The sequence below is a fragment of the Eschrichtius robustus genome, chromosome 4 (genome assembly GCF_028021215.1).
Source record: "Eschrichtius robustus isolate mEscRob2 chromosome 4, mEscRob2.pri, whole genome shotgun sequence".
Taxonomy (NCBI): domain Eukaryota; kingdom Metazoa; phylum Chordata; class Mammalia; order Artiodactyla; family Eschrichtiidae; genus Eschrichtius; species Eschrichtius robustus.
Genome location: NC_090827.1, coordinates 95,492,970 through 95,508,796, shown reverse-complemented (window position 1 = coordinate 95,508,796; position 15,827 = coordinate 95,492,970). Strand labels below are relative to the sequence as shown.

General features: G+C 33.9%; 1 protein-coding gene across 2 annotated transcripts in view; it reads left to right on the top strand.

The window, feature by feature from the left end:
• PCDH7 (protocadherin 7) overlaps positions 1–9,378 on the top strand; it is a 405,870-nt gene extending 396,492 nt beyond the window's left edge. Inside the window, exon 3 of one of the 2 annotated variants that reach the window (XM_068543124.1) lies at positions 6,935–9,378. In XM_068543124.1, coding sequence (XP_068399225.1) covers positions 6,935–7,311 — 377 coding nt within the window. In that variant the 3' untranslated portion in view covers positions 7,312–9,378. The remainder of the gene's footprint in view (positions 1–6,934) is intronic. The other variant, XM_068543123.1, reaches the window with a different exon arrangement.
• The last annotated feature ends 6,449 nt before the right edge of the window (positions 9,379–15,827 follow it).

The following is a 15,827-nucleotide window of genomic DNA, read 5'->3' as shown; positions in this document are numbered from 1 at the left end:
GCTAGGACTCTTGAGACCTCTCCTGGAAATTGCACAGTATCACTCTAGTTGTCAAAGCTAGCCCAGCTCCAAGGGCTGTGGAAATAGAATCTCGACAGTAGGGGCAGTGATGTCACACTCCAAAGGGCTGTGTATAGGAAGATGAGAGGAACGTCTGGCCTTATTTTGCAACTTAAAACAAGCACGTACATACATCATAAAGTCTGCATAGTTTGTATGCTAGATGGCTTTTACGTCTCATTATTTTTGATCTCTGAAGGGTGTACCGCATGTGAGGTGCACCCTGCTTTTTGTTGTCTTTTCTTGATTTTCAACCTCTTAGTCTTAGCTTATTGCTAATTTTTAACGTGTCATTAAAATGGAGCTCTTTTTTTTTATGTTGTGGCCCATGCAGGCAAAGCAAGATAGCAACCCAACATCTTAGGGGCAAGTCTCTTTCAAATGAAAACGATTAATTGTGAGGTTGATCTGTTTACGTTGTAAAGATAACTGCAACTAATAGAGCATTTGCCCTTCAGTTTTGAGCAACTATAATGACACAGTCTGAATAAACCTTCACCGGCAAAGTCTTAATAAAGAAGTGTTAAGGGGAACATCTGATATAGAGTAACCAGTGACCACTGTATTTTCCTAAGTAGGTGGTAGCTCTGGCATACTGCAGACTCTATCAGCATAAATCCATGAGTACGATTGGAAAAGAAACTCCAAATACATGCCCTTTTGACTGATGATTGTTACTAGGTCCACAGTAAGTTATCTGAAACCCTTGGAAACAAATAAATCTTAGAAATTAGAATATTTCATATATTAGAAAAGGTAATATCATGCATGTATATTATTTTAAAGATCAAAGAGTCTGAGACAGTGTCCTTAATTAAACACTGTTTCTCCCGGAAAACATATAAATATTCACACTATGTGAGATAAATAAAGGTGAAAAATAACCTTGTACTGAAAGTCAGGTTTGTTGTAAATTTATGGAAAAAAAAAAAAAAAGCTTTTGGTTTTCAAAGTTATTTTGGGGACTGAAGTGCAGATAAGGGATTGTGCACCTGAAGTTTCTAATATTTACTGAGGGCCCACTGTGTGTCAAGAATTATTACAAATACTTTACCTTTATTAACACATTAAATCCTCACAATCATCCTAAGAAGTTAATTCATTCTTATGCTCTTTATAAAGATGAGGAAATTTAAATGAATCAAGTAACTTGTTTCAAGTTACATACTTATTAAGTGACAAAGTTAGGATTTGAGTTCAGGGATCCTGGTTCTGGAGCCTATTCCCTTAACATCCATTCATTCAGGGAAGACTGCAGAGAGGGGAAAAAAAAAAATCTATACTTCTTTAATTCTCTCCAGGGGCTGTGACCTACTATTTACCTAAAATCTACAAGGCACCAGACACCATGATATAAACTTTATATACATGAACTCATTTATCCCCATAATACATGGGGAGTAGGTATTATTACTTCACATATGAGGAACTTGAGGCTCAAAGAAATTATATCCAAAGTCACACAGCTTATACATAATGGGATCAGAATCGCACTCAGTGCTGCTGGGACTCCCAATCTCCTGTTCTTTTCACAAGTTCCACTCTGTCTTGAGAGAAGCACTCAGGAGAGGTATAGTTGAGAGTGAAGTAAGGGTTGGTTGGACAAGTGATCCTTATTCTCTTCTAATTCAGTTGAATCAAGTGATTTCATGATAAATTAGAATACAATGTAGAAATCTTAACCCTCCTTGTAGTAGCACTGGATAACACTTACTTGCAAAGCTATAAATTTCCCCTTCTTCCAGAAAGTGTTGGGATATTTGGAGGATCACCTACTGCTTATCCGAGTCAGTGATTTCTACCTTCTCCGTGATCTATGTGCTTACCTTTCTAACTTTCCCAAATTCCCCAAATAGATAAAAGGCGGGGATCTTTAAGTCATTTATATAAAAAAGCCAAGTCTGACTCAGTACGCAATTTTTGGATCTCACCCCCTCACACCTAAACTTTATTGCCTATAATAATAAGGTTCCAGTAAAAGGTTTATGTAATTATTTGTTCTCAGATTTATTATATAAGGCAAAAAATAAATCATTTTCTGACAGCTCTTTTAAAATAAAGCACCTGATTGAATCATTAGAATAAAAAAGATATTTTCATTTGGACTAAAGAAAATAAAGGTAATGTTAAATTATTTGTTGGAAAATCAACAGATTTATCTGCCTTTTTTTGTTCTTCATCCTTTTGTAAAACTTGTTTGTAGTCCACCGAATTCCACCAAAATTAGGGGTGTCTCTAGAAAAAGAAATCTTTGGATAACAGGAAGTCAAGACATATAAAGAGAAAAATAAGTACTTTAAAAAGCAAAAAGGGAAAAGGTGCCTGTGTGTGCTTTTTTCTCCTCAAAAGAAGAGAATAGCACAATTTTTTATTTGCAAAATTTTGTCAAATAATGTTAAGAATGTGCTAAGTGCACAGGAAGAATATGACTGTCTCGGAGTCTACACATTGATTAGCAATCCATTTATTTCATATGGTCAGAGAATTATTTGTATATTAAACAAATAAGCAATTGATGCATATAGCTTTCAGTATCTGAGCCTAAAGCAAAACAAAACAAAGAAAAACTCTTTGGAAATATTTAAAAACTAAATGCAACATTTTCATGCTTCTTTTAGGAAATGGAAATATCCTTATATCTTCAGCCCCAAGCCAAGGGTCTGGAATAGGAATGGGTGACCAGGATTCTGGCAGAATGCGTAACTGAGTCTATCAAAATCTTTACTGGTGCAGAGCTGTCTTTAAGAGCCTTAACAATTCCAGTGCTCTCCTAGAATAACGATACCTCTAAAGGCTTCTGAATTGTGTAGGACAGCTTCCGGAAACATCAAATGCCTCCGTAAATCTGGGCTTTCCGTTTTATTTCTAATGATGCTATGCATTGTCTGTCGCTACTTGCTGAGGTCATTGCAGCAGTATCTTCTCACCACCCACTCATCTCCCTGCCTCTTAAGAGCAAATACATTTCTTTTCAGAGAAAGAACTTGACTTCTTAAATTAGTTATAATTACCTCCACTTTAGGAAATGTACAGTTTTAAAAAGGTTGAATTATTCTTTTTTTCATTAAGTAGTAAAATTTGTGTCTTCATGGCATCTATTTCCTGTGCTCATCAGATATATATTTTTTCTCTTTCTTTGGGGACTCCAGCTTTTTCTTATGGCTGTGGGTAGCAGTAATTGACCTCTAAATAACTCTGCTGTTACATTTTAAGAAGAAGCAATATGGTATTATGGGAAACACTCAAGTGAAAGTCAAAACACTTGTTCTTTGGCCTCAGCTCTTCCGTAGTCTGGACCCCTCACTGTTTCCATCCTCCTTGCTGTTGGGTTGAGGTGATAAGTAAAAGAGATGAAATGTGGGGAAGTATTTTATGTGTTATACATTGTTTGATATTATGATGGCTGAAAACTATCTACTTTCGAGAGGGAAATTAACTTTATGTCTAAGAAAGGACTTTAGCTTTCTAAAGTTATGTAATGTTTCTAGCAAATAGCATAACTAGGTAAAAATGGAGAACTCTGCAAATGATGCTAAAGCAACAACAAGAGCTAATGAATACCACTTCTACTTCCGGTCCTCTCAAGATTTGATACGACTGAGTGCGTGTGTAGGGGGGAACCTCTAAGGAACTGAGTTGGTTATGGAAAACGCTGATAAAGAATACCATTATATTTCGATACAGAACATTTTACTTTTTTAATTGATTTACTCAATACCAAGTAAACAGAGTTCTGATGAACTATTTTCCATTTCCACTCAGGTCAAAATGAAAGGGAAGAGTACTAAACTAAAGCGTGAAATGATGTTCTTAGATATCACAAAACACCTTCTTCAGTGGAAGACTGAAAGGCTAAGAAGGATTACTATTTATGGAAGATCTGCCTCTGTAATCCCACAACAAATAGGACATTTTAAGAGTATATCTTTTATAAAAAAGAGAAAAAAGTGCATTTGATGATTCTGTAAGACCCCATATAACTTTTGTCTTTAAAAAATATATATATAATATCTACTTGAATAATTAAAATAAGAAAATACAGAAACACAGAAAAATACTATTCCACACACTCATGCCTTCCTTTAATAGATTGCATCATAATATAAATTGTGTTCGTTAATCATTAGCATTTCTTTTGAGGATTCATTTGAGTCATCAAGATTGGAAGTTTTGATTGCTTGTGATGAATCTCTTATAGCCTTTCTTGATTATTTTCTAAATTTGATGATAAACACTGCAACATGTCTCAACCAATTAGTCTTGTCAGCTTCCACTGTGGTCCCCAATCAAGTCTTTGACTTTGGAAATGACAGGAGATCCTTATTAAAAGTCATGCTTATAACCCAGACTATGAAGTAAAGGCTGAGGGAATGAATTGAAGAGTATCTCACTCCTAGTTGATTGGAAATTGAGTCAATCTAAATGAATATAATTTTTTTATGAGCTGCAGGGAGTTCAAGGTGCACAAGTTAAGTATAACAGGTAGGAAGAGGTGTTAGAGTATTAAGGTAGCTCTATGAGCTATCCCTAAATGCATCTCAAACAAATGAAAAACAAGGTGCTATGAATGTCAAACAGGAAACACAAATTAATCCCCAAAGAGCAGCGACCTGTGTAAGTCATTGTGTAAATAAACTGTCACATTGCGTGAGACTTAAGTAAATATAGAGAGATGATTGGAGACTATTCTGGGTCAGTTCTGCAGGGAATGACAACCACATTTATAGAGATTTTTCCTATTTCAGTAGCTAAATTTCTGATTATTGTCTTGTGTCCTTGGTAGGCATAAGAAAAAAAGAAAAGCTTGAATTTATTTAAGCAGTGACAAAAAAGGAATGTTTAGAGTAAAAAGTAGATCTGATCTCACACTTTGCATTTTTATAAGGTTTTCTTTCTTTCTTTTTTTTTTGGTCTGTTCAAAGAATTTAGGTCAGCTTCAAATAAGCAAATTATCTCAAGACAAGAAATATTCCCAAAGAACTCAATTTGCTCATTTAAACTGACCAGATTACAAAAACCATTCACAAAATTTGTCAATAGTTTGATTTTTAAAATGCATCTAAAATTTGTGTTTGAGAGACAGAGGGAATTTAGCATAAAAAAATAAATAGAAAATGCTTTTTCTTTTGATGATAAAATTAATAGGATCTGCTCACTTAAAAGTCAAATAGCAGCATTTGCAACTACAATAAATAATTATCTTTGCAGTTTACCTTTGGAAAAGAGAAAAGTAATTCTAGATGTCCTATGAAGAATAATGGGATTTCCTTGCTGAACTCTGAGCACACAGCATAAAAGTCTCAGGTCACAGTGGTTCAAAAATCAATGAGCTGACAAATGTCAATATTTCAGTTATCCACCCATCACTATAGGAAAAAAATGACATGCAGTATTGGACTGCCTTGATTTAGGAGTTTTGGCAGGGTGAAAATTCTAAAAATATCCTTATACAAATGATAATCAAATAGGAATATCATTATAAACTACAGGGGATGTTGCGTGGAGGCAAAAGCAGAGGGTTTAAATATATTGGATATAATTTAAATAACCCCCTATTCTATTTTAAACCAAGTCTACCCAGGATGCATATGCAAATCTCACTGATTTCATTTGTTGTGAATATATTTGCAGAGGTTAAATTTGTCAGTCTTTTAAGTCCCAAGCCTTTTAATAACATGATACCGAATGATATAAATTGGAGCATAGTCATATTAGTCCTATTATGTTCTTTTTTTTTGGCAATAAAAGAAAGTGTAATATATATTAAATAAAACCCTAAAGATAGTTTTCTTAGAATCTGTTGGGGTGAAGCAGGTTTTTCTCTCTCTCACTCTCTTTTCCAAACAAAAACAAAATTTGTTAAAAAAATATTTTTAATAGTAAGAAAATATATAACTATTCTCCAAAGACAGACACATATAATGATATAACTTAGCTTTATAGAAATAGAAGACAGACATTTCCCACTCCATTAGGCAACACCATTAATTAAGAATACATGCCATTTCATCAAAATTGTAGACGTTTGACTCGATTTACCCAATACATTGCATTTCATATAATATTTCCATTCAGCAAACACACTGGCAGATGTATTTCTATGTGAACACTCAACGGACTATCCTACAGCACACATTAGGTCATTAACAGTGGGGGGGGGGCAGGAGCATGTGGGCTAGAGTGGGGTAGGTGGTGATACTGCTAGTGTGCTCACACTTGGAACCCACTAGTACTTTGCTTTTTTACTTTTTAACCACATAATGTGCTGTCGATTTAGGTTCTACTTCTGAGTCACCCTGATGTTTTATAATGTATTTTTACTATAAGGTTTTGCATATTTGCATTCTATGAATAATATATAAGCAGGAAGGAATCCAATTGGCAAAGGTGCACGATTTCTGAGATAATTTATAAATACAGAAAATTATCTTTTTGGATTCAATAACTTTTCTTATGGATGTGGAAAAATGTATACCCATACAAATATACATGTGTACTTTATTTCTACTTGAGACTATGCACATGTACCTGTCCTGTAACAAATGCATATATACCTGTCTGTTCTACACACTTAAATTTATCAGTTTGTCCATTCCTCTCTTTCTATAATATTTGATGTTTTTGCAAAACCTTATCTTTATTGGATATGAAATAAAAACTGTTCTATGAGATGATGAACAGCAGGGTGTTGAAAAAAGGGAAATAATATGGTAAGGGAAATATATATGTAATATATATATTATATAAATGTAATATATATATATATATATATATATATATATATATATATATATATCCCCTCCAATTTTATATAGGTCAGGAAAGCCTATTGAGAAATGGCCAACTTTAATGGCTCCTTCTCCTTGAATTTCAGATTCAAGACCTCTTCCAGATGTAGCCCTAACTGGGAAGTGTACCCGTGAGTGTGATGAGTATGGCCACTCAGACTCCTGCTGGATGCCCGTCCGCACTTCTCCGGAGAGGAAGAAGAGCCAGCCCAAACTGTCCACTTTCATGCCTGTTGATGAACGAGGAAGCCAGGAAAAGCTGGCCAATGGCGAAGCCGCCATCATGGGCGACCGCAACAGAAACCTCCTGAACAAAAAGTTGACCTCATCCTATGAGACCTTCAGTGCAGCTAGTTTCAGCAAAAATGAGGAAGCCAACACTGAGGATATTCCCCTTACAAAAACGGGGGAATACAAGCCATCTCCTGTCAATACTCTCACTAGAAGAGAAGTTTACCTGTAGGCTATAAAGAAGCAACAGCAAAGTTCTTTTCATGTATGAGAAGGAGAATAAGGGGTGAAAAACCTTACAAAACAAAACCTTGTAATCAAAAAGAGGGGGCTACCAAAGAGACAAAGCTTTGCCTGCCACTTCTGCCTCCAGATCGGGCCTTTAGTGAATGATACTGTTTAGCCTGGTTGTAATATACAATGTAGAAACCATCCTTGTTACTTGCATGTCTAACCCCCTCACTGATTCCCAACACTCGCTCTCTCTCTTCCCCACCCCCCTCCAGAAAACAAACAAACAAACAAAAAAGATGGTTGCAAGTTTCTTTCATGGTAACAAGCCTGATTAGCAGAACACAACACACTCTCATTATCCCTAAGCTGAAGTATGATTTTAGTCACTTTGATTTAGTTCGAATGTCATCCGGTTGGTCAAAAGAAAGCAGATCAGGTGAAATATATTTCAGACCTGTGATCAGAAATGATTAATCACCGTGGAAGGCAATCCCTCGAAAGTGATAGAGTCCTTCTAAAGGTACAGTCCTTATAGAGGGGAACTCTAGAAGCAGCATTTGGGGGAGGATCACAACTTTAATATTCTAACACAGGCTGAAAACTAAACAATACGCAGTTGGAGATTGCAGTCCCAAATTGGCATATGTTGTTTTTCTCAAGTCAGGAGCGTCAACTTCAATCCCATACCTGTATTGAATATTCTTAGTATATACATAATCTTGACCACATGTATCAATTACACTAGTTATAACCTGTAAAAAATTATATATATATATTTTTCAGAACAGCACCACTATTATCAACTAACTGGAACAATTGTGTCATTAACAGGCAGAAGATCATACGGCAGATCAGGGAAATCATGAAGTAGATTTGGTCTTGATGTGGAAATCCATTAAGTAACAAAAGTCACTGAGCCCAGGCACGCACAGAAGCCCTCAAACACCAGTTTATTCTACATTTTCTCTATACCCAGAAAGCATGCATTTTCTTTTAAAATGGATTTTCTTTGAAAGCTCAGAAAATGAAAAGCCAATGAGACATATTTTTGGTATTAAAATAGACAATTAGTTGAGGTTAAAGTTTAGTTTCAAAAATATTATCAGGGAAGATTTTACTTTTTAAAATCATATTTGTGGGTAGGTAGGGAAAGAAAGATACATCAGCATATAGTCTTTAAGTTCACTATAATCATTGTAGAGTCAGGTTATGCTTGCTGGTCTTATCCACATTTCAAATTACCAAGCGCATTTTTTACGTGTTCAGTGCACTCTTCCATGTTAACAAAAGTGCATTAATTTTCAATCCTGTGCAATATGGCACATTTTGAGACTCACAACTTTGAAACAAGGTGACACCCTAAAAGACTTACTCACTAATGTGATTTGAACGTTATTTAACATATCTCCTAAAACCAATCCAGAGTAAACAAGAAAGAAATGAGTTCTGGGCAGTGACACGTCTCATGGTATACACATCTCAAAGTTGGAAAATATGCAGTTTTTTTCAGTGTAATATAAAGAAACAGAATATGCAGCTTTTGAGTCACTTCCTCTACAGAGGATAATTTAATACAATTGGAAATTGAGCTGGGACATTCAGAACAAGTGACAATCCAGAGACAGACTAGGGGATAACAGATGAAGAGAGCAAACAGTCTCACACTGAATGTTTGTAACCTGGTTAAGGCATAGCCTTGATGGCTCTGTAGCGAACTGTAGAAACTATGTAGCTCTGGGTAGTTCCATGCTTTGCAATATTTCTCAGACTACAACATGAAGCAGCCTGGAATATAGGTTGTTAATTCACTTTAGGTCATCAAATGCTCATCTTTGAAAACCACTTCTCTGTTTGGTGGGGTACTCTTTTGGGGTCATTTCCTTATGCTCTTTCTTAAATGGAGTTTTCATCTTGATGTTAGTTTATGTGTAATAGTTAGGATGAAAGAAGATATGTAATTGAAGAAACAAAAACATTGGACTAAAATATCAATAATTGAACATGTTTATGTTTGATTATTATTTACATTATGGAAAGATGCAATTCTAGTACTTTGTTACGAAACTGCATTAAAGCAGTTCAGCCTTGTATAATCTGTAAGTACCTATTAAGACAAAATACTTCTAAAGATACTTATGAAATGTATACATATTTTTTCTTGCACGTTACAAAGGAAATATTCAATTGCATAACACATGTGTGCAACGAACTTTTTAATGCATTTTTTTTTCTTTCTTTCATGAGACACTTGAAACATTAGATAGCTCATTTCACTCTATCTTAAAACCCTTCTGTTATCTATAAAGCTAATACGGGTCATATGGGATCTTTGGATTAATTGGATCCACATTCCCCAATGACGTCTGCACCACGTTCAAGACAGCCATGTCATTGTCATTTAACTTGTGAGCCTCTTTAGAACTAAAATGGGTATGAAAGAATAAAATTCAGTGTACTGTAAGTATTTGCAGTAATTCTAGTAGAATTAGCTATCATAACATGTTTATTATTATAATGAGTTGGCATGACACAGAAATATATTTTGTGTTTGTATGACTTTTATTTTGAATAGGTTAAATCTGGTGCCACTCCATATATAGAGTGCTTTTGAAAAAAATCAATAAAAAGAAACAAAAAAAATAATAAATGAGTGAATGCAAAATAAGCAACTGTGCCTTTTATACCTGTTGTTAGGGTAAAAAAACGGTTGTTGGGTTTGGACAATGAGGGGAAATGGGCTATTCGCAACTTTTTTGATCTTGTATATTTATCCATGTTTATTTTCTGAAAATAATAAATAATATATTAAAAATTTGCCTTCTGACAAACTCAGATAGTGGAACAGTCTTAAATATCATTCATTCATAAAGCAAAATTTATATGGGCTGCTTAATTCTGTCTAGAAGGCTAAAACATTTATTGTAATAGTAACAGAGATTATCAGGGGTGCAGTCAGTCCATTTTGCAAGGTAAAATATTGATTTACAATTTCTATTCTTTCTTTTTTTGTTATTTTTCTTTTAACTGCTGTTTCATTTTGGTTGTACAGTATATAAACCATATTTGTTTTCTGTACACAAGAAGCTCAAGTGAATTTTGCATGCATTATACCTTAGGACACATTTATAAATTGAGTAACTATATAAATTTATGTGTATTAAAACGTCTGTAGCTTCAGTCTAAAATCTAATGCTCACTCTGAACCTCCAGATATCATTACGGTTTCTGACTGGCCTGCTGCCTGAGTTTCAGAAAACAAGGGAGGCATTATTTTTGTGGGAAGAAAAACTAAGATGGTAATGAAGATGTCTGGCTGAAAGGCTACCCTAGGAAGCTGTCTTATAGGAAAATAAAACACAGAGACCAGAAGAAACTGCCAAGAATCAAAGAGCTATCTTAAACAGGCATGAGAAATCTGAAGATCTCAGTAGTTTTAGGTATATTGTATCAGTAATAAATATACTATGTGTCCTTAAGGAAAAAAAAAAAAAAAAAAGAGTGAGGATGATCATGAGTATTGTAAAGCTTGTTAGTTGTGACCTGGGCAGAGGTATATATAACATCTGGAGGAAGGCATCATTTTTTCAGCTACCTAGGGTTTACTTTCAGACAATTTTTCCTACATTTTAAAGCACTTGCATTCAGTGTGGTACGATCTGTTTGTAATGTTAATCATTTACTATTGTTCTGCTACTTGGATGTTGATAATGAAGCGGAGAACAATTTATCATCGTTTATTATGAGTCACTATGCACGCAACTATGCTAAACATGGCAAAATGTATTAAACACTAGTCCAGTCCAACTATTTATGAAGTACTTTACATAATTTAATTTGCTTTTGTACAGTTTTATGTAAATAAATTGCTTGTCATTTTTGTCTCTGCAGATTAAAATATAACATGGTCAAATGGTTTCACACTTGTCAGTGTACTTCTCTGTTGACAGGTAATTCAATTTTGATTGGACGAGAAGTGAATGGATGCATGTACCAGTTTGATTTTAAATCGTATGATTTCTGCTAAATGAAGATGGAATAAGGAAGATAATGCTGCAGTAATTGTTGATTTAGAGGGCACTGGGCGTAACTGTTTATTACTTTGCCTTATAAACAGTTAATGGAATAGACCTTGGATTCTTCAGTTTCATCAAAATAATTCCTGAGACATTTACCTAGCTGGCTTTGAAATCTTAAGTCTACAGTGGAAGAACTTCTCATCAGTAATATAAAAATTGATTTTTTTCAGGTGTTATCTAGAGAAATTTTACATTTCAGATAAAATTAATTCAAAGTCAAAATGTATCTCTGTAAAGGAAATTTGGTTTTTAATCTAAAGTAATGATGAATACAAAAAGAGACTAAAAAAAAAAAAAAACTTATATCATGTTAGATATAGAGAAACTTGAAGCAAAAATTAGAATTTTTACCTTACTTATATTTTTTAGTTGGACTTTCTCTACTTTTTCTATTTTTTCAATCATTTACTGTTTTTTTTTTTTAAACTATTGCATTTACTCTTCTTTGTCAGATTATTACCCTAACTATAGTGGTTATCTTGTTTATTAAATTGTTATTTATTCAAACAGGCAACTTCTCTTCTCCAATCCAACTCAGAGACTTAGAAAAGGAAAGAAAATACTTTTTATATAAGCTAATATATTGCAAGGAATGTTTGCCCCATCTCACAACAGTACTCCTAAAATCTACGGATGTGAAAAATAGAAATTCTGAAGATGCTTGCCTTGAAGTTTCCCTACCATTTTTTTCCCTTTCTTGGTTGAAAATTCAAAATACTTTACGTAGAATGACACATTCATTCTTAAATCAAAGATATCTTTGTAAATTGATTTTGCCTGGCAGCTCTCCTTCTCTAAAGAAGAAATTAAGGGTGAAGTATGATCAGAAAGTCTGCTGCAAGTTGTAATGAAGTGAAAAAATGATATGTGCATTCATTTGGCTTTATGATCATCTAATGGTGAGACCCAAACTTCAGTACCTATATCAGTAAAATATAAAATAAAATCACTACTTTTCATTTAAATTCTCAATTTAGATTTAACAAATATATTTTACCCTGAGACTGCATCCTTTGATTAAAATATTTTTTAAAATCTCAAACATGTAAAAATACAGTGATACATTTTAGAAAGTAGATAGACATAAAGCAGGTCAACAAAAGTAGGTATTTTACTTATAATTTTAAAACCTGCCTTTAAGAGAGAAACACTTACTTGAATGTTTTTCCAGACCCTACAGTACAGCTGGAATATACTAGAATAGTGTTTCTTAAACTGAAATTTGTGATCCACTAAGTTTCTAGAGATTCAGGTATTCTATGAAAATTTTTAAAGTTTTGAGTTTTATTAATATGATATCAAAGTAATCTTTCAGCATAAATAGTTTTCAGTGATAATTCTCAGTTGAAGCTGAATTTAATAGAATAAAATGTTCATTTTGAAAATGAGTATTTATCCATCTATTGTGTGAGCAATTATATTTTCTGGAGTCCAAAGGGATTTTTTTTTCTTTTTTACAGAGGTCCATATTTTAGTTCAACTATGAGAAAAACCGAATCAGAGATTTGGATAAGAAGCAAAGTCTTAAACAATGTGAATGATTGGACTAGAAGATACCAGCATGTACAGACTTTCTATAAAGGGCTAGATAGCAAATATTTTAGGCTTTGCAATTCAAGAATCAAAATCAAGGATATTGTGTAGGTATTTGTATGAGAAGAAAGAAAACACATGCTGAGTTTTTTTTCAACCATTTAAATGCAAAAATAACATTTTTAGCTGAGGAGACATACAAAAGCATTGGGCTGGATTTGACCAGTGAATTACAGTTTCCTCTGGTATACCAAAAACTGCTTCAGCTGAGATTAATTTTAGAATTCATCACTAAAATTCCTTTTCTTACACCTTACTTAAGGATGCCCCTGTCTGACCTGGACAGTGTTAGTATATGGCTTTATCCAGCAAAGTCACTAATAACCACCCTCAAATTTTAGACTATGTGATTACCCTGGTTATCGGGATCATTTCTTCCCATTGACCAGATATGTAAAAATCTCATCCCTAGATCACAATAGGTAGACTCCTTAAGAGATGCAGGTCGATGTACAAGAAATCCTCAGGCATCTGGAAAAGAGCTCATAATCTTCTCAATGAAGATATCATCGTTGTCCACTTCAGAAAAAAAATACAGAGTGTCTTATACTGGAAGTTCCCAGTTTGGTTTAGAGGTGGAAGACTTGCTTTTTTTAAATTGGATCAAAAGCTTTAAACATACTTCCATTTAAATGCCACGGATAAGGGCTGATTATTTTATGTATGCAGTTTATTTATGTTGAGTAACAAATAGTATGAAGTTTTATATTTAGAACATGACATACATAAAATAAAAATAAGAAATACAGTGATGAATGTAACGGCATTTTTGGAGTGAGGTGGTTTTTTTTTTTTTTTAGTTCTTTTTGATGTTTTCCAAATTACATACATGAATATGTTTTACATTAACAATATAAAAAAGTGAACATTTTGAAGTATCCTTAAATTATGTGTGGTTGAGTGAATAAACTTTAGAATAATAAGAGAAGAAATTTAATTTTAAAAGATTGAACACTTTTTTCATCCGATAATACCCCCAAAGGAAATTGTGCTTAAAAAAAAATCTTAGATTATCATTCTAGTGTGACATTTGACATCAGCTATTTCCTCTCCCAGGAAAGCAAATATGATATGCCAAATAACTTCAGAGATTGTTGTTACCAAACTAGTGCAAAGGAAATAATCTTTAAAGAAAACCTAAATATGAACACTGCTAACCCTGTCAATGAACTTTGAAGTTTGTATTTTGAGGAAACTAACATATAACCATGCAGAAAAAAATCGACAACTACAATGAACCTATTTGTCTAAGGTTTGATCAACATAGAAAATATGGATAAGTGCTTCAGCTTGTAAATTGTATTATTTCAATATACATTTTCTAATATGACTATCTCTGAACCTTCAATCTGGGAATTATTGTAGATGTTGACTGTGTAGTAGTCAGCACTAGTTGATTTTGTTAAACCTTCAGAAATGAAGCTATTGAAAAAGCTACCATAAAAATCTATGCCTAGTCTAGAAACAATCGACGTTCTTATTGACTAAAGTAATCTGGCAATGTAACTGAAGAAAAGAAAAGATAAATTTTCAGTCATAACAATGGGTGCTGTCAGTCCGTACATGGTTTAAGAAATAAAAAGGGCAAATGGGAATGCTACCATACTGGGAAACGCTTCAAAGCTATAGATGTTATTGGCAAAGAGAAGGTGAACCGAATAAGCAATATAGCCCTAATTCAAAGAAACTGATCCTTCAGTGAACTGTCTTTTTTGTAGTATTTGAGCTATGCTTCTGCTATGTCAATTACTGGGATGCATAACGAGATATTTAGTATACTGCCTGTTGACTTCTTTCCTTAAATTGCCTGGAATACTCCAGGCTCATATTTTTGTTAGATGAAAACAGTATAACAGGTGATTTGATTTTTTTCTCTGCTTAGGATTTATATGTGTTTCATAGCCAGCATTTTGTTATCCTCAGGTTTGAAGGCTCTAAGTCATCAGAGAAACACTCCCACTTGACTATAAATATAAGTCAGATGATTATAATGACAGTGTCACAGGTGGAAAAATAATATTCACTCTATTGTAATCAGAACCACCAGTGAAAAAGAATCATGCATCGCTCTGGTGCTTCAATGGAGATGAAGGCACCAATTTATACTTTAACTCTTCAAGGGCAGGAAGATATGTAAACAGAAAGATATACTCAGGTTTAATATCAACCTGAATTACAAATATAAAAAGATTGCTCAGGATAGTGGATTGGAGCCAAATTACCAGAAGTTAAATTGGAAATGGCATTTGCCTTGCTTGTTTTCACTGGACTCATGAAAAAAATGCCTTGACCTCTGCACTACTTGGTCCCTCACAACACCATGGCAAATAATTCCCAGAAGTGTCACTCCTTCCACACACATTTAAAATAAACAGCATAGAGGAACCAGGTGGAACATATTTATTTCACTCACACCGTGGTCAACTACTATCTAGGAATGTCTAGATGTTCCTCTTAGTTCTAAATTTATATCTTAGCTGTAAGTCGATTCAGTTTTAACCAATGCATAAGTCTTGGTTATAACTGTGTGGGGCATAGCATAATTTCTAGGCTAAGATCCCAGTTAGAAAGTGCATTTCAATAACAGCTTCTCGAAGATGTGATGGCACTTCTCAGTCTTCTCCAATTGTGGAGGGAAAAAACTTCTGGAAAATTGTCTACTAAAATGGTCATTCTCATTCTGACTTTTAAAGGTATTTCTCCTCATTTTCCAATCCATAAGGATAACTTAACTCAGAATAACCTTTCTAAAAATGTATCATATTCTTGCAGAAAAATTGCTCATATATCTTTTCCCCCCTAACTTTTTAACATTGTGCATTTCCTCCAGAAAATGTGGGGGTAA